The following is an 18,847-nucleotide window of genomic DNA, read 5'->3' on the forward strand; positions in this document are numbered from 1 at the left end:
CTCCTCTGTTTCTTCTGAATCTACATCTTCCTTCTCTTCTTCTACCTCCCTCTTATTAGTATGTGCAGATGAATCCCTAGGAGTCTTGGATGCTCTTACCTTTTTCTATCTTTTTGTGCTTCTCTGAACTCAAATATTGTAATTTCCTCCCTTGTAGCCTTAGGAATATTTTTACGCGGGGCAACATCTCCCTTAATACCGGTAAGGTGTTTTTTAAACCGGTAAATGCCCCTTTAATTCGGGTTATAGACATACTTCCAACCCAGATCACCACTTCTAGAAGAACCTGGAGAAGATATTTTCATAGAACAAGGCTCTTTTTCATCCTTTTTTGGTTCTTTTAAATTCAGAAATTGTCTAATCTCATCCAGAATAGCTTTAAGAACTTTTTTACAAGAAGCAACATTCCTTTTAATACCAACAAGGTGTTTCTTGAATCGGTTGATATCCCCAGTGGTATCTTTTTCACAAAAGTTACACCTTGTAAAATTTTTATTGTTTGGTTTTGTGTTATAACCATACTTCCAACCCGGATCACTTCTTCTAGAAGAAGTAGAAATTGATCTATTCAAATGACGAGGATTTTGTTCCTGCTTTTGTTTTATAGAACTCCTATATTGCTTAATCTCCTCTCTGATAGCTTCAAGAACATTTTTACAAGGGGCAACATCCCCCTTGATACCGGCAAGATGTTTCTTAAACCGGTTTATGCCCCCTTTTTTATCTTTTTCACAATAATTGCATCTGATGCAAGTTTTGTCATTTGGATTCGGGTTATATCCATATTTCCAACCCTGATCTCCACTTCGACTAAATCCTTAAGAAGACATCTCAAAATAAAGCAAGCAATGTACAAAATAAAGTTTTGCACTTACTTTGATTGCTCGAACTCCACACTCGCACCTCTGAGATATTTTTAGGTGCTAAAATAATAAAAAACAGCCTCTCTAATAGGATTATAAAACTCTAAAACTAAATTTAATCTACCTGGGTGATGTTTGGATCCGTTTTTCGTAACTTTGAGAAACACTTCGATCCAATGAAAATCACAAAATTTAGTTTTTTGAGGTTTATTTCTCTTTAAAATGGGTTCTTGTGGGTTTAGGTTTCAAATGAACCAGAAACCCATCCTTAAAAACCTTTATGTTTAAAAAAAAACCTGAAACCCCTAGGTGAGGCGCAGGTCCTGGGCGGCCGCCCGGGGATTGCTGCCCAGTTTGGCCGCCTAGGCCTGGGTGATGCGCCCAAGCCTTCTGGACCGCCTAGGCACTGGGTGGTCCACTTTTTTGAACAATGAGTCCAATTCAAAAATCCTCCAAAAAAGGATCCGTAAGTAGTTGGATATGGAATTAAATCTCTATTGCATGCTGACTAGTACCATCAATCTCCAGAGGCTTATCAGCTACCTTACCATTTGTAAGACAAGCCCCAAGAATGAAATTCTGCATGTTCTTACAGTTAAAAATCCGAGTTTATGGTAGTCATTCCTGATGGATGCAGATAACTTACGACTAAAGCAAGTTCAGTTTAGTGTGTACTGTTTATGTATATTTTATAAGGGTTTGGGTTTTGTTGTTTGGTGACCATTTTTTAAACATCTTTGCACTATTGATTTGGGAATGCTTATGGGTTAATTTGCATTTGATGGGTATTTTGTTTGATCTCAAATTGTATATAAAAACTTACATGATATAAGCTTTTCAGAAAGGACAAATGTACTGTAAGTTTGTTCCCAAGGAATAGTTGCTACTGCCAGGTTTTGCCAAGTTGATATATACTATCAAGTGAGTGAGTAGTTTTTTTTTTTGGGTAATTGTGAGTGAGTAGTTCTGATGATTAAAGCTGTGACTTTTAAGAAATAAAAGTTTGTGGTCTATTGGGTGCTTTAGACTAGTAGCCTTTCTGGACCATTGAAGCACAATCTGATATGGTAACTCTGAATCAACTTTAGTATCACCTCTGACATTAGTTTATGGAATATGAAGTATTATTATGTTGTTGATTGTTTGTCTATAATAGAGATTCTTTGATGCCAAAGAAAGTTGCAGTTCAAATGATATTGTAATGAATATCTACCCTCAACGTGATGGAACGCTTTCCACCTTTCAAATTTAACTTGCTGCCCAATGATCACAAACCTGAATCATCATGTCAAATTATCACCAGTTTTTGACATAAGAATTTGGTAATTGCTTCTATCATCTTCACCTAACCTTGTCAAATAACTTTCCCATGCATTTGCAGGCCCTCCTCCACTCCTCCCACATGTACCATGAGGCCAAGCACGCATTCCCAAGTCATGGCGTCAAGTTCTCAAACCTTGAGGTCGACCTTCCTGCCATGCTTGGCCAGAAGGACAGGGCTGTCTCCAACCTTACACGTGGAATCGAGGGACTCTTTAAGAAGAACAAGGTCAATTATGTCAAGGGCACTGGCAAGCTCCTCTCCCCTTCCCAAGTCTCAGTTGACACACTCGAAGGTGGTAATACCTTAGTCCATGGAAAACACATTATAATCGCCACTGGATCTGATGTAAAGTCACTTCCTAGCATCCCAATTGATGAGAAAAAGATCGTCTCCTCAACTGGGGCACTTTGCCTATCTGAGGTACCCAAGAAGCTCATAGTTATAGGGGCTGGATACATAGGACTTGAGATGGGTTCTGTGTGGGGTCGACTAGGGGCTGAGGTAACTGTAGTTGAGTTTGCACCTGATATTGTGCCAACTATGGATGGAGAGGTTCGAAAGCAATTCCAACACACTCTTGAGAAACAAAAAATGAAATTTATGCTCAAAACCAAGGTCATGGGAGTCGATGCTTCGGGCTCAGGGGTGCGACTGACAGTGGAGCCCGCCGCTGGTGGGGAGCAAACCACGCTAGAGGCAGATGTGGTGCTTGTGGCAGCAGGGCGGGTCCCTTACACCACAGGACTCGGGCTTGAGGACCTTGGGGTTAAAATGGATAAAATTGGGAGAATTGAGGTCAATGAGAAGTTTGAGACCAATGTTAAGGGAGTGTATGCCATAGGAGATGTAGTGCCTGGTCCCATGTTGGCGCACAAGGCTGAAGAAGATGGGGTAGCTTGTGTTGAGTTCATAGCAGGGAAAGAGGGGCATGTGGACTACGATACAGTGCCTGGTGTGGTCTATACTCATCCTGAAGTGGCTTCGGTGGGAAAGACAGAGGAGCAAGTTAAGGCTTTAGGTGTGGATTATAGGGTAGGGAAGTTCCCTTATATGGCAAATAGTCGTGCTAAGGCCATTGATGATGCAGATGGTTTGGTGAAGATTTTGGCAGAGAAGGAGACTGATAAGATACTCGGGGTTCATATAATGGGGCCTAATGCTGGGGAGCTTATACACGAGGCAGTTATGGCACTGCAGTATGGAGCATCGAGTGAGGACATTGCACGCACTTGCCATGCTCACCCAACACTAAGTGAGGCCGTGAAAGAGGCAGCCATGGCTACATATGATAAGCCAATTCATATGTAGAGAGCCCTTTTGGTTTGTGTTGGTGTGAGATGCTACATGTAATGAGATGTTGGGTGTGAACTTGATACTATTTCACATGAGGCCCATTTTATTTTGCTCAATTATGGGATGGTTTTTTCTCATTGCTTCTAGTTCATGGAATAATGTTTTCTCAGGTTTTGCGTCACTGTAGCCTGATACTTTTGATTGGACTGATTACTTTCTATACTTCTGTTTTTTTTTTTATTTCTTTCTGTTCATTGTGAGATTTGTGTTACAATCATCAACGAAATAACCAATATTTATGGTACTTAGTCTCTCTCTCCTCGACTGTCGTGCTCCCTAATACGTTGTCGGGAGTCATTATGTTGATCATCGTTGGATGGTTTGTTGCCTTGAACATGCCCACGACCTTGGGCCTCAACTAACCTCGGTTAACTTACCTTGATTAAACATGGAATGTGAACCTAAGGACACTTACTATTCTCTAGATAGAACAAAGTTCCTAATTTAGGAACTCTAGGACAACACTTAAAACATCAAGGACGGCTATTCACAAAGTAGGACATAAACTAAGAGACATAACAAAGAAGGGACAACACCCTAAAGACCTAATGGACGTTCTCAAGTTCTAGGATGGACCCTAAACAACTTGGCCTTTAGCATTAGGACAACCTGATTTGATAGCAACTGTTATAGCTTAAGATTAGCCACTCACTAATCATTTGATGGACACGTTTTTTTTTTTTCTGTAGATTCAACTAGTATTTTATCCACAAATTGAGTACACAAACTTGCAAAAATCAATGCATAATTTTAAACATTTATTTTGATGCTTGGGAGATGAGATTTCAAATATTTAATGGAATGAAATCTGTCCTTAACTAAAATTAACAAAATAAAAGTTGATTTTGAAAAAATTTAATACCAATCCATAAGCCGGAAAGAAGAAGTAGGTCTGCACAACAAGTTCTAAGATTTAGAAATGAATGGGGGTTAAAGAAAATTAAGGTCTTGATTTTATAACTGAAATTAGGGTTCAGGCTTCAAGGGATTAATTCTAGGGAAAACTAATGGTTAATTGTAAAGGCGACAAAATATGAAAGAGAAAAGAAAACAAATAAAGAGGGAAAGCAAAGAAATGAAAGAAGTAAGAAGGGAAAAGAAATAAAATAAAAGAAATAAGTAGGTGAAATAAAGGAAAGAAAAGTAGGAAGGGGAAAGAAAAGAAAAAAAAATAAAAGACACCATAGAAGGGAAGGGCCTAAGAAGGTGTACTGAGCCTTCTCTATGGCCTTCAATCAAGATTTTAAAAAATCCTTTTTAAGTTTTTTTTTTCTTCACAAAATTCTCTAAGATAAACATTATGAGGGGCTGTACATCACTCTCTTTCCTTTTGTACATATATTGCTTAAAAAAATGACTTAAAAGACCCCTAACTGAATAAAATAATAAAATAACCAAACCACCATTGAAATCTCTACAGCACCTAAAAGATATAAAAACCCTAATATAATTAAAATAATTAAAAGTTAAAATAACCTTAATTTTCACTCTAAAACAAAACAAAAACCTAAAATAAAAATTAATTTAACTTGGTCCAATAGAAAGCCATAATACCCTCATCAAAGCAAAGACAACCCAAACATGATATTTTTTTTTTTTTTTTTTGGGGTGGGGTGGGGGGGGGTTGGGGTTGGTGGTGAGGGGAGCGGGTTGTTTGGGTGTTGGACTAAAACGAAGCTGGAGGATGCAAAATTTGGATAGCTACACTATCATTACATTTATGTAGGAGCCCAAGGGTTGCCTAGGCAACCAAATCCGCCTATTTCCAGATCAGCCTCTCAAATTTGTAACACACCATACACTTTTTAGATCATATGCAAACCTGCATCCACTCATAAGCAAACCACTTTATGAAACTCAGACCCCGTTTGGGTGTCCCAATATTCATGCCTTTTGCACAATCATGATAATTGGCACTCATCAAATGTCATAATCAAGTGGAATGATACCCATGCTCTTAATTATAAGAGGAAAAGGGATTTTTAAAGCTACAATGGGGCCTATTTGAAGCATTCTCAAGATAAGTGGTGGGTTTCATTCTTTAAGTTGCACCATCATCAATAACGTGCCAAGCAGACAAGCCAACTGCTCAAGCACAACAATAAGGGCATTTTAGTATGGACAAGATTTCTCCTAGTCGGACGACTCACCTACTTAAATGAATCATCTTTGCAAAATCTATTTAGAGATGGATTTTGGATTCAAAATTTGAGGGATGAAAATCTCAACCATGATAAATAGGAACTTGAAAAGAAAATACATTTCAAAATTAAAACAATAAGTTCTTTTGACATGGTTTAACACCCTCAATTTTAAACTTTTATAAGGCATTAAATCGATGTCATTGATCAAGAACAGTTTTCTGTTCTAATTTTGGATGTGTACTTTGAAATGGATAAAGTTTCTAGAAGGCCTTGGCTTTATGAAAACAAAATAAAGCCTCGCCTAAAAACCTAGTCCGGAATTCCGACAATGAAAATCGCCATGATGACCCTAAAATCATTTTTAGCACTCACAATAAAATTTGAAACTAAAAAAATGGTACATATCTTATGGATCTCTTAAGACTTATTTTTAGGACAAAATGGATGGTTTAGAAAATTTATTACAATATACAATATTTTTAGAGCTTAAAATCTTTTTTTTTTCACAACCATAATGTTCAAGTCAAGATGATCGATGTAAACGTTTTCCAATGCTGGACTTATGATTTCAATGAGTTACAAGATGAGGCTTTACTTATTTCATTACCGCAGCAACCCTATCAAACAATGAATTGTATGGCTCTAGATATTTCTCCAAAGATCTTCATTTGAATATTATCAGATCTTTGTGCCTGAAGACAATATTCCTAAGATCACAAGAGGAATATCGTCAAGCCCTTCCACCTCACCAACCTACCCTCAGGTTTCTAAGCCTAATGATCGAGGTATGAAAATTTTAATTTTTGTGTTTCGAGGATAGTTTGGTTTAGTGTTCGAAAAATCGCCCAAGGTACTCGGCCCTTGCCCAACCCGATTTACTCGGGCGAGTCCGTGTAACTTGTCCGAATACGATTCAAGTCTTTTTTAAAACATTCAACACCAATGTTAATATTATGTGTATCATAGCCTTCACTTTTATGACATTGAACGTGAAAAGACTAGATGGTTAGCTTTGCTCGCTGCCTTTGGAGGTTCCATGTAGGATGATTGCGGTTCGAACGTAGAGTATATATATATATATATATATATATATATATATATATATAAGAAAAGACTTATGTAAGCCCATGGGCTCACAAGAAAAAATGAGCCCAATGGTCCAAATTGAATCTAGATCGATCTAACGATCACGGATACCCGATAGTGTTTGAATTTTAATTTTTTTTCTACAAATCCAAATCACTTGAAATTTTAAATGTGTGTTGATAAAAAATAGGTGAATATTCGAAAAATATTAAAAAAATATTTTACATAAAAAATAATAACCAAAATACCCCCATAAAGTTTTAGAGGTATTTTGGTCATTTTTAATTTTACAGATTATTTTTTTTATATTTTTATTAAGTGCGGCTTAATGAGAAGAATATTCACCAAAAATTTCAAGTGATTTGAGTTTGTAGAAAAAACAAATTAAAATTCAAACACTCGAGACCGTCAGATCGACCCAAATTCAATCTGGACCGTCAAGATGCACGGATATGAGAAAAAAAATGGATTGCAAGTTTTGAAAATAGTGTATTTTGTATCGTATTTTTGGACCGTCAATTTTCAAAATTTTCAAGTTTTCATACATACGTCGATCTACACTATTTTTGAAGCTTTAAACTTTATAAATAAATATAAAAATATATTTTAAGGCTATCACAAATATTTTCAATATTGAAACTACATTCCTCGATTCTATTTAAAAGTAGGCTCTAATTTGATGGTTTAGAGTACAAACTACACCCATATATATATAGGAAAAAGCTGGGGTTAGCCTACTAGCTCATATGAACATATGAGCTCAACAGCTTCGATTGAATCTGAGCCGATCTGATGATTACGGATGTCTGGTAGTGTGTGAATTTTTTTTTTCTTTTCCACAAATCCAAATTACTTAAAATTTTGGGCGTATATTCATAAAAAATAAGTGAATTTTTTAAAAATATCAAAAATATATTTTACATGAAATAAATTGACCAAAATACCCCGAAATGTTTCAGGAGGTATTTTGGTCTTTTTTTTTTTACGAATAATTTTTTAATATTTTTATTAGATACACCTTGATGAGAAGAACATACACCTAAAATTTCAAGTGATTTGGATTTGTAGAAAAATAAATAAAATTAAAACACTACCGGACATCCGTGATCGTCAGATCGACTCAAATTCAATCTGAACGGTTGAGCTCATATATTCACATGAGCTAGTGGGCTAACCCCAGCTTTTTTCATATATATATATATATATATATATATATATATATATATATATATATATATATATATATATATATATATATATATATATACCTTTATTTACAAAAAAAGTTCTGGTGGCGCATTGGTTAGTGGCAAGCTCTAGAATACCCCTTTCCAAGAGTTGTTAAGTTCGAATCCTCTTCAGACAATTTTTAAACTTTTGTTTTGCTTAAAAAATAAAAAATAACTTCTGTTTTGCTTAAAAAAAATAAAATAAAAGGCTCAATGAAAGGATTCGAACCTTTACAATCATATAAGTTAAAAATGGACACGAACCAATACACCACTTGAATATCTATGCCTAAGAACGATACATTATTTTATATAACATATTAAGAATCATGTACCGTGTACTCGAGGTAAACTCACCTTGCCCCTAGAGTAAGGCCGAGTACTCCCGGCCGAGTCTCGAAACAATGGTTTGGTCCGCATCAAAATTTATCTAGGGGTGTGCTCATTTGGACATTGGCCACGGCTGCAAACCCAGCCTCAAGGGGATACACATTTAACCTCTCCTAGAACACAGAAGCCAACTCCAATAAATCAAAATTCTCACTTGACAAACAAGAAAAGGGAACTCTACTGATATGAAGCGCGAAGAAATGAAATGTTTAAAGCTGAAGTCAAAATACAGAAACAAGATCTGGGGCCAAGCCTTCTCCAAAAAGTTAATCATCAAAGAATTGAGCAACAGCCTCTTTGGGAGTACCCACGAGTACGCCAAGTCCAAAGTTAAGTATGTGCCTGTGCCCAGCACATCTCACAACCCTGCCATAACATTTTCTAACAGTCATTGCTTGTCCTTTTCGTAACTGACCGATTATGTAACTACAAGATGAAAACCAAGGAAGAAAGCATATACTTGTCTGGTAATTTTGCAAATGGCAAGTAACACGAAATCAAATTAGAGATAAGAGAAGCAAACAAGGAACAAGGATATCCACTGAGAAAGTAACAGGAGGGCAATTTTGTACTGGCTACTTCACGAGGAAGGGCTAATTTTAGTCTTAAACTGCAGCAACCCGAAGTTTGACTGAATTTCACTAAAGACAGCATAAGTACTGCCAGTAATCAATGCTCTAGTGCCATATCTATCTGAACTATCAAATGCAACAACGATTAAGCACAGGAAAAGCATACAGTTGTAGTTCTTGGCAAACTGTGCCTTTATTAATAATAGCCAGGACAACAATCACCTATTGTTTTCTTAAGTTGTCTATAGAAAATGGGAAATTTATTGTTCTTGGCAAACCATGCCTTTATTAATAATAGCCAGAATAATAATCACCAATTGTTTTCTTAAGTTGTCTATAGAAAATGGGAACTTTATCAAAAGCACCCAAGAGATAAAATATTTAACATATCTACCATTTCTTTTAATTTAATTTCAAAAAGCCCATCGAAGGACAAATAATCCTGAGGAAGAATAATTTGATATTTTAGATGTAATTTTGCAGATGCAAAAAACTATAAATTACCCAAGGCTGAACATTCCAAGTTTTTGGAAGTTAATTTAGTTTCTAGAAATTTCAATAGAAGGTTATTTAGACTTTCGAAAAGAATAATTCATCTTTTAAACATAGTATAACTATAGAAAAAACTCTAGTTGGCATCCAGAAATAAAAAATGTGAACGATTCAAAGATAAAATTGTAACAGCTCGCACGTCCGTTCGTATTGATCGACAACTGAGGTATAACAGGTGAAAGACGAATATGGAATGTCATGCATAATTTCACTGTCCTAAAAGACAGGCTAAAAAATATAATTTAAGAAAAAATTCTGTTCATGAAGTGGCCTATTAGGGCAGAGATACTAACCGTTGAATTTCGTCAGTTAGTGCAGGAAGCGGAGAAAAGAGAAAAGCAGGGTCGACATTTCCTTGCAAGCCAATCCCATCTCCTAAGCGCCTCCTACCATCTTCCATATCCACAGTCCAATCGAGCCCAATTACATCAACTCCAGTTCCTTTCATGTGTTCAAGAAGACCTCCATTTCCATTTACATAGAGCACCAGTGGTATTTGTGGACACGCCTTTTTTACTTTACTCACCATCTGCAAACGTGAATCTCACATTCAGACGAGCAATAAAAGTAACAAACAAACACCAATCCCCAAATCAGTGAACTCCAAGAGTCCATATGTGTATCTGTTATGTTTAATTGAAAGTAAAACAATATATCCAAGTATCATAAAATGATTTCTATTTCAAATTTCTGGAATCCATCATTACTTGGAGTTGTTCTGAAAATCTCACCTCCTTAAGAGCTAATAGGTCATTTTGCTGAAACTCAGAAATAACTAAATCACTGCATGCTACTAAATTCTCACAAACTCTATTTACAACCTCCCACAAAATCTCGGAGAACATTTAAATTCCCTTCCACCTACCCATTCTAAGAAAAACAAAAGAATGATCCTTTTTCCTCTATGTAAATAAATTATGCTGACCAAGGATTAGTGGATGGTGCTTTCAGGAATCCATCGGCACTTTATTGGAAATCAAAGGCTTAGGGTTCTGAGGGGAGTATGGTCGTGAGGTTCAAATTTAAAGGAATTGATGGAAGGGCACTACCAGGAGTGGAGCCTGTGGCTTAATTTCACTCAACACGGGGAAACTGACCAGGTCCAGACATAGTAAAGATTGACATACTGAAAGTGCTTTCTTGTTTCTATGGGTGGCGTTGATGATTTCTCTTATTTGGTAGAGCAATTCGTCTAGTTAATCCCATTAATGAACAAGACCTCAGCTTGCTAAGTAGCTACATAGAGGCATCCTCCACTGTCAGCTTCTTAGAAGGACTAGGCCATTTAGGCCACGAAAGTTTAGGCAATAACAGACCTATGATGCCCAAAGATAAAGTAGGGCCGCATGCATGCTACACCTATGTATTCAAATAAAAATAGCCCTGCCGACATAAAATAACCAAAAGGTGTCACAATTTAGTATGACAATGCACTTCCTTTTAATTTCACTGAATTTTCATTACTCATGAAATCAATTTACAAGTACTTATATTTTACCTTTGCAAAAATTAAGTCTAAATGTAGAAACGAAAAGCAATCCACGAAAAACAAGAAAGAAGAAACAAATACAAAAGAAAAAGAACCAACCACAATGCAAAGATTTACGTGGTTCGGCAACGTGCCTACATCCACGGGAGATTAGAGCTTCTTTACTGGCAATGGAAAATAGGGTTACAATTCGCTCTCTTCCTCACGTCTCTCTGTTTTTATCTAATTACAAAGAGATCTGCATTTTTCCCTTAACCCTTAACCCTAGATGAACCTCCAATCGCAACAATATATATCTGAGTCTCAGATAGATGGTACAAATTATTGAAATACCCTTGTACGGATATATATCAAGCCCTAGATATATCGAATCCCATGTACGGATATATCTGAATTTTTTCGTTCGTAGGCCTTTTAACCCTCCGGAGTCGTCTTTTTTACTACACCTTGGCAAATCTATTTCCTCAAAATACAAGACATCAATCCTCAACAATCTCCACCTTAGCTTGAATTTTGTCGAGCCACCCTGAAGATGTCTTCATCCCCGTACCTCCATAAAGGTACGCGACTACATCCCCACCTGCCATGGGGTGTTTCCCTCACTCTCAACAATGAGAGACATTAAGCAAATCCAAGCAAAGCTTGAACTTCTCTATGGTGACTGGCTTTGTAAGCATATCTGCAAGGTTGTCATTCGTAAGAACTTTCTTCAAGTGAATGATTCTTTCTAACACAAGCTCCCTGATCTTGTGATATCTCACATCAATATGTTTTGTCCTTGTATGAAACACTTGATTCTTTATAAGATTTATGGTACTCTGACTATCACAATGCACAACAGTACCTTCTTGCTCCACCCCCAACTCACAAGCCAAACCAGTCTACCAGATCGCCTCCTTTGCAGCCTCAACTGCTGCCATGTACTCTGCCTTTGTCGTAGACAAGGCAATCGTGGGTTGAAGCATGCCTTCCATGAAATACGTCTACCTGCTAGTGTGAAGACATACCCTGTAGTAGACCTTCTCTCGTCTAAATCACCAACATAGTCGGAATCGATATATCCCACTAGTTCTGTAGAGCTTATCATCCTGTTGAACATAAGTCTGAGATCTGACGTCCCGCTCAGATACCTGAAAATCCACTTAATAGCATTCCAATGCTCCCTTCCAGGATTCCTCATGTATCGACTAATGACAGCATGAGATAAATCCGGTCTGCTACAAACCATAGCATACATGAGGCTTCTGACTGCGCGAGCATAGGGCACCAAAGACATCTGCTTTATCTCCTCATCCGTAGTGGGACACTGCTGTTCAGATAACTTGAAGTGACTCGCCAATGGAGTGCTAACTGACTTGGCTGTTTCCATGTTGAAACACTCCAGCACCTTTTCAACATACCTTTTTTGAGTTACCTAGAGTTTACGTGCACTTCTATCTCTATGAATCTCCATACCAAGGATCCTATTAGCAGCCCCTAGATCCTTCATTTCAAACTCAGAACTTAATATAGACTTGAGAGAAGTTATGTCACATGCATTCTTGGCAGCGATGAACATGTCATCAACATAAAGCATCAATAGAATAAGGGAATTATCATCAAGAACTTTAAAATAAACACAACAATCATACACACTTCTTGAATAGCCAATGCGTACCATGAAAGAGTCGAAGCTTGTACCACTGCCTGGGAGATTGCTTAAGACCATAAAGCGATCTCTTGAACAAGCAAACTTGATCTTCTTTTCCATGCACCTTGAAGCCTTTAGGTTGCTTCATAAATATTTGTTCTTCCAAATCACCATGAAGAAAGGTCGTCTTCACGTCAAGTTGTTCTAGCTCCAAATCAAACATGACTATTAAAGCAAGTAATAACCTTATTGAAGTGTGCTTGACAACCGGAGAGAATATTTCATTGTAGTCCACTTCCTCCTTCTGAGCATAGCCCTTTGCTACGAGCTTAGCCTTGAATCTCTCACATTCATTTTCTATTGCTGCCTCTTTCTCTGAAAGATCCACTTGCACACAATCACTTTCCTTCCCTTGGGCCTCTTGACAAGCTCCCAAGTCTTGTTCTATTTCAGAGACTTCATCTCCTCCATCATGGCTATCATTCATTTATCACTCTGTGCATCACTTAGAGCATCTTCGAAGGAGTCGATTTCTCCAGTACCAACAGTTAGAGCAATGGCTACCATGTCCTCAAAGCCGTATCTCACAGGGGCTTTGTGAACACGTTTCTTTCTGCCTTTTGCCAAACTGTAGGGTTCACCATGTGATTGTTGCTGTTTTATTGTGCTGCTAGATGATTTTTCCTCTTCTGGTGTTTCAGACTCTTCTAGCTCCACCTGGACTGTCGATCTTTCTCCATCACTTTCATCTACTTGCACCTTGTCATCTTGCATGTTGATTGACTTCACCATGTGAGATTCATCAAACACAACATCCCTGCTAAGCACTACCTTATGTGAAGTAGGATTGAATCCCTTCACTCCCTTCTCAAAAACCGAAAAAGATGCATTGCTTAGACTTAGAGTCTAATTTGGAACGTTTTCCACTTTGAACATGGACATAGGCTGGACATCTGAAGATCCTCAACATAGAGTAATCTACTGGCTTTCCTGTCCACATCTCCTCTGGAATTTTGCAATCAATCGTTGTAGATGGTGACCTATTAATGATGAAACAGGCCATGTTAACTGCTTCTGCCCAGAATCTTTTCTTCAAATCTGCATTCAATCTCATACTACGAGCTCTTTCCAAAAGAGTCTTGTTCATCCTCTCAGCCACACCATTTTGCTGAGGAATTTCTGGTGTGGTAAAGTGACGTACAATCCCCTCTTCTTTACAGAATTCTTGAAATTCTCTAGACTTGTACTCCCCTCCATTATTTGATCTCAACCATTTCAGTTTCTTTTTTGTCTTTCTTTCTACCTCTGCTTTCCATTGTTTAAACTTCGTGAATGCTTCACTTTTGTGTTTCATGAAGTAGACCAAAACCTTTCTAGAGTAATCTTCAATGAAGGTAATGAAGTATTCTGCCCCACCCTAGGATTTGATTGGTGAAGGCCCCATACATTAGTGTGTACATAATCTAGTATATCCTTGCTCATATGAATTGCAGTTTTGAATCTAATCTTGCAATATTTATCGAAAACACAATACTTACAAAAATCCAGTTTACAGGCTCTGACACCCTTCACCAATTTTCTTTTATGAAGTTCCATCACACCTCGTTCACTCATATGCCCTAAACGCATATGCCACAGATTTGTGTCATCTGTGTTGGACTCAACATCTGTGGTTGCGGAAGCTCCACCTGTAATTGTATTCCCTATCAACCTGTATAGGTTCCCAGTCATCTGACCTTTCATGACAACTCCCTTACTAACTTTGAGGACTTCACCTGTTGCTGTATACTTGCAACCATTCAAATCAAGAGCCCCCAAAGATATTAAGTTTTTCTTTAATTGTGGGATATGCCTCACATCTGATAAGGTTCGTACTATCCCATCAAACATCTTGATTTTGATAGGTCCTATTCCAATGGTCTTGTATACTGCATCGTCCCCCATTAGAATAGACTCACCACTATATGATTTGTAGGTTTCGAACCAATTTCTATTTGGACACATATGAAAAGAACAACAAGAATCTAAAATCTAAGAATCAGTATATTGATTCTTACTTGAAGATATAGAGAGAAGATCATCATCTCTGTCAGAGCTATCGATCACGCTAGCTTCATCAGATGTTTTTCCTATTTCTATCCTCTTTATATTCTCCTTTCTTTTTGGGCAATCTCTCTTCATATGACATTCCTTTTTGCAGTAATAGCAAATAAACTTGCCCTTCCCCTTCGATTTTGACTGACTTCTACTTCCAGACCTCTTTTGATTTAATCTGCCCCTTTCATAACTCTTTTTGTGTTTTCCAAAGAAACTTTCTCGTGAGATTTAATACTGCTAGTCTTCTTCCTTGTCTCCTTTGACATAAGAGTAGCAGTGACTTTATCCGTCTTAAGAGCCTCCTTCCCGTACTGTAGAGTCGTAACCAGGTGATCGTGTGATCCTGGAAGTGAAGTCAACAATAATAGGGCCTTATATTCATCCTCAATTTCGACCTCAAGGCTTGCTAACTGGCTTATGATCTGGTTGAACTCGCTGAGATGTTCAAGCAGATATGTGCCTTCTTCCATTTGAAGAGAATACAACTTTTTCTTTATGAACAACTTGTTTGTCAGAGATTTTGTCATATAGATACTCTCGAGTTTTGTCCAAACCTCCGAAGTAGTTTCGAGATCCACAACATAACACAAGGTGTCATCTGAGAGATTCAGACGAATTGCACTTACCGCCTTTTCCTCCATCTTTGTTGGTTTTTTCGATTTCCCTAGCAAAGCGTTAGCCAGACCTTGTTGTATCGAAAGATCCTTCATCCTTCATCGCCAAACGGTGAAATTGTTCTTTCCATTGAACCTCTCAATCTCATACTTGACGCTTGAGCCTTTTCCTGTCATCGTGGTAGCAAACCCCAGAACACGAAATAACCTTGTAGGCTCTGATACCAATTTGTAGAAACGAAAAGCAATCCACGAAAACAAGAAAGAAGAAACAAACACAAAAAAAAGAGACAACCAACCACAACGCAAAGATATACGTGGTTCGGCAACGTGCCTACATCCACTGGAGATTAGAGCTTCTTTACTAGCAATGGAGAATAGGGTTACAATTCACTCTCTTCCTTACGCCTCTCTGTTTTTATCTAATTACAAAGAGATCTGAGTTTTCCCTTACCCTTAAGCCTGGATGAAGCTCCAATCTCAACAATATATATCTGAGTCTCAGATAGATGGTACAAATTACCGAAATACCCTTGTACGGATATATATCAAGTCCTAGATATATCAAATCCCATGAACGACCCTTCAAGCTTTTAACGACCCTCCGGAGTCGTCTTTTTTACTCCACCTTAGCAGATTTATTTCCTCATAATACAGACATCAATCCTCAACACCAAATATATCAGACTAAGACTCTAGACAAGCTAACTCTATTATTTAAACTAAGCCATCCCAATGCAGTTTTCTTGAACCGTTCCTTTCCAAGTGCATCAGCCTCTTGATTTGAATCATGCCAACTACGACTGGAAGTAGTTCTTTCCCAAATTCTTCAAACACATAATTTAGTCTACATGGACATTTGAACTGCCCAGTTCCCCAACCAATGGCTTTGTTAGAATCACCACTCTATAAGCGGTCTCCCCTACTTCTAATCAACAATCCTACTTCCAAACAAGATGGACCACATTCAGCTTCATTTGAGTCACAATCTTTAAGACCTGAGCAGGTCATTAGGACACTTTTCCTTGGTAATACCTTGGTATGCCACTTATGCCAACACTACCAGGTTTCTCCTTGAAACTCCTATTTTGATGGTCCCACTTCCCTTGACGCTTGCTTTCACTATTGGCTAGGTGCAACAAAGTGTAATAGTTTCAAACTTAATGCAGACTACATTAAGTGCCTTTCATTAAAATCCTTGTAACTCCCTACTCTTACATGTGCCCCTAATGAAATTTTACAGATTGAAACAAGACTCAAAAACACAGAAGAAAAACAAGATTTGACCCAAGAAAAATTGCTGCCACATTGTTAACTTGGTGTTTCAAAAACAAGAAAAATTAGCAAAGATCGCATACTTGAAAACTGACCTATAATCACATTCTAGGGTCTGTAACATCCTATACAATGCCCCTGAACAATGGTGCAACTTCTAGGAGAGTAATGCACATCTTTTCATCTTAGTTTAGGGTAAGTTCAAAGAATAGGTGGTTTTGGTTGCAAGTTTTCCTCTCTCTCTTAGAAGTCTCGCAGGCAGCAGGATAAGTCCAAAACCCACCCTCCAAAACCCACTCCATCCCCTCACATACCACCTCTCATCATCGTCAAAGTCTTTTCCCAACTAATTGGGGTCACTTCAATGCTTCAAAAAGCGGCCCATCCAGCGCCTAGGCGATTCTGGGGGCCTGAGTGCATTTCTCAGGCCTAGGCGCCCAAAAACGCGGATATCCTTGGGTGCCGGCCTAAGTGCCCGGGAGCCCGCCTAGGGGGCCGCCCGGGCGGCCACTCAGGGGCGGAAATGCCCCTCGTTGAGCGTATTTTTTGGTCATTTTTATAATATTAAAAGTGCAAAATTGTGGGTTTTAGGTTCATTTGAAACCTAAAACTCATTAGAGCTTATTTTAGAGAGAGAAAAGCCAAAAAAAAAAAAAATCTACTGAGCCGCCTAAGTTTTGGGCACCTGCCTAGGCGCTGGGCTGCCTGAACCCCCTCGACCGCCTAGGTCCTGCCTAACGCTTTTTGAAACACTGGGTCATCATGTGGCTAGACGAATCCCATTCTCTTGGAGTAACTTCTTGCACTGGTCCAGAGTGTCGAGGGGACCCTTGCCTATTTTTTACCGCAACCAAGCGGTACTACGGCATGTCGCTTTTGGGGAATGCCCTAGCCAACCCTTGCTCATTTCTCACTGTTCCCAGGTTCCGGTACAGGGCATCGCTTATGAGGAACACCCTAGTATAAACAGATACTGTAGGTCCAGGATTCATGACAAGTTTTGGCAAAGTTTTATGTTGGCTGCCTACCTAACACAACCCAGCTCCTTTAACCGGGTATGGGACAGTTAAGTGAAAGTTTAAGATCCTCACCCTTATTAGACCACTCACACACCACCTCTAGCTCTCACAATACCCTTTACAACAAACCCTAAAGCCTCATTTTCTTGGCACACTCTTGTTCCTCTAAAATCTCTCTATCATGCACATGATGCTTTAAATCTCTAGGGAAGATGTGGTGATCTATACATAAGTGGATGGATACCCTTTATATAGAGACGTAAAGTTAGAATTAGGTGAATTAGTCTTCTACTAAAGTCGGGAGATCTATGGTATGTGAGAGCTAATCCCAGCCATCCATCCCTTGGCTAGCCATCATGGATTAGGACCATAATCCCTAAAATTCCTACATTCCAAATCTCTTCAAATCTCCTTATCCAATTGGATCTCTTTATAGCACTTCCAGATCTAACAAGACTCACCATAACTAGATCTTAACTTAGAATAGATCTCCTATCATTCATCCAATTTCCTAACCAACTTTGAGTTTAAATTTTCGAAACCAAATCTTATCCAAGTAACCATCCTCAACCATTTTTTTATTTTCCCAAACTGCAAATAAGGGCCGTTCATGTACTCCACATACCACCTAGACATGAAATGGGCCCCACCCCATTGACTTTACACCTAATGACGATCACGCGCTTGTCATGCTGTGGGGTCGATCGGTCAAACCACGTAGCCCAATTTTATGCCACACGACCTCAACGTGGGGTGTGAAAATTCCCATTAAGGACCTCTTCTTAACAAATTAAAAACAATAAGAACTTCCCTCAACTTATAACAAAAGATCCTAACACCATGTTGTAAACTAAACAATGGTGATTAACAAGAGAAAACAACACCATTTTATCTTATTCAAAACAATTTAAAGTCCCTTTGAAAATTATTGGACAAGAATGTTATCAATGGAATCGTAACATGCGCTAAGCCTTTGCAACTATACTACAACCCCATCTATACCTTAAACCAACCCAACAAACCCATGAGCCACAAGTCTCCCATGCAAACGCTGACTAAAGCATAGCGGTGCCATAGTGTAAAAACAAATTCCAGGTGTGTTACTCCCCAAGGAGGGTAGGCCCGCATAGCATGTCCCAACAATGTGAGTCTAACATTGCCACTCAAACTAGGAATGTTCCAAAAATAAAAGCAGGACTACAAAATGCAT

At 38.3% G+C, this 18,847-nt stretch overlaps 2 protein-coding genes across 16 annotated transcripts in view; one reads left to right on the forward strand and one right to left on the reverse strand.

Moving 5' to 3' along the window:
* LOC18437335 (dihydrolipoyl dehydrogenase, mitochondrial) overlaps positions 1–3,784 on the forward strand; it is a 31,983-nt gene extending 28,199 nt beyond the window's left edge. For all 4 annotated transcript variants that reach the window (XM_088860426.1, XM_088860427.1, XM_011626216.3 and 1 more), the window contains exon 3: positions 2,245–3,784. In XM_088860426.1, coding sequence (XP_088716552.1) covers positions 2,245–3,495 — 1,251 coding nt within the window. In that variant the 3' untranslated portion in view covers positions 3,496–3,784. The remainder of the gene's footprint in view (positions 1–2,244) is intronic.
* Positions 3,785–8,283: 4,499 nt separating this feature from the next.
* The window catches only part of LOC18437336 (uroporphyrinogen decarboxylase 1, chloroplastic), a 61,629-nt gene continuing 51,065 nt past the window's right edge, over positions 8,284–18,847 (reverse strand). For all 12 annotated transcript variants that reach the window (XR_016051007.1, XR_016051006.1, XR_016051008.1 and 9 more), the window contains 2 exons: positions 9,807–10,042; positions 8,284–8,755 (listed from right to left, as the gene is read on the reverse strand). Coding sequence is in view for 6 of the 12 variants with exons in the window: in XM_088860429.1 (XP_088716555.1) it covers positions 8,656–8,755; positions 9,807–10,042 (336 nt within the window). In the remaining 6 variants the exon portion in view is untranslated. The remainder of the gene's footprint in view (positions 8,756–9,806; positions 10,043–18,847) is intronic.

Source organism: Amborella trichopoda, chromosome 3, assembly GCF_054954075.1.
Source record: "Amborella trichopoda isolate Santa Cruz 75 chromosome 3, AtrichopodaSantaCruz75HAP2 v2.0, whole genome shotgun sequence".
Classification (NCBI taxonomy): Eukaryota; Viridiplantae; Streptophyta; class Magnoliopsida; order Amborellales; family Amborellaceae; genus Amborella; species Amborella trichopoda.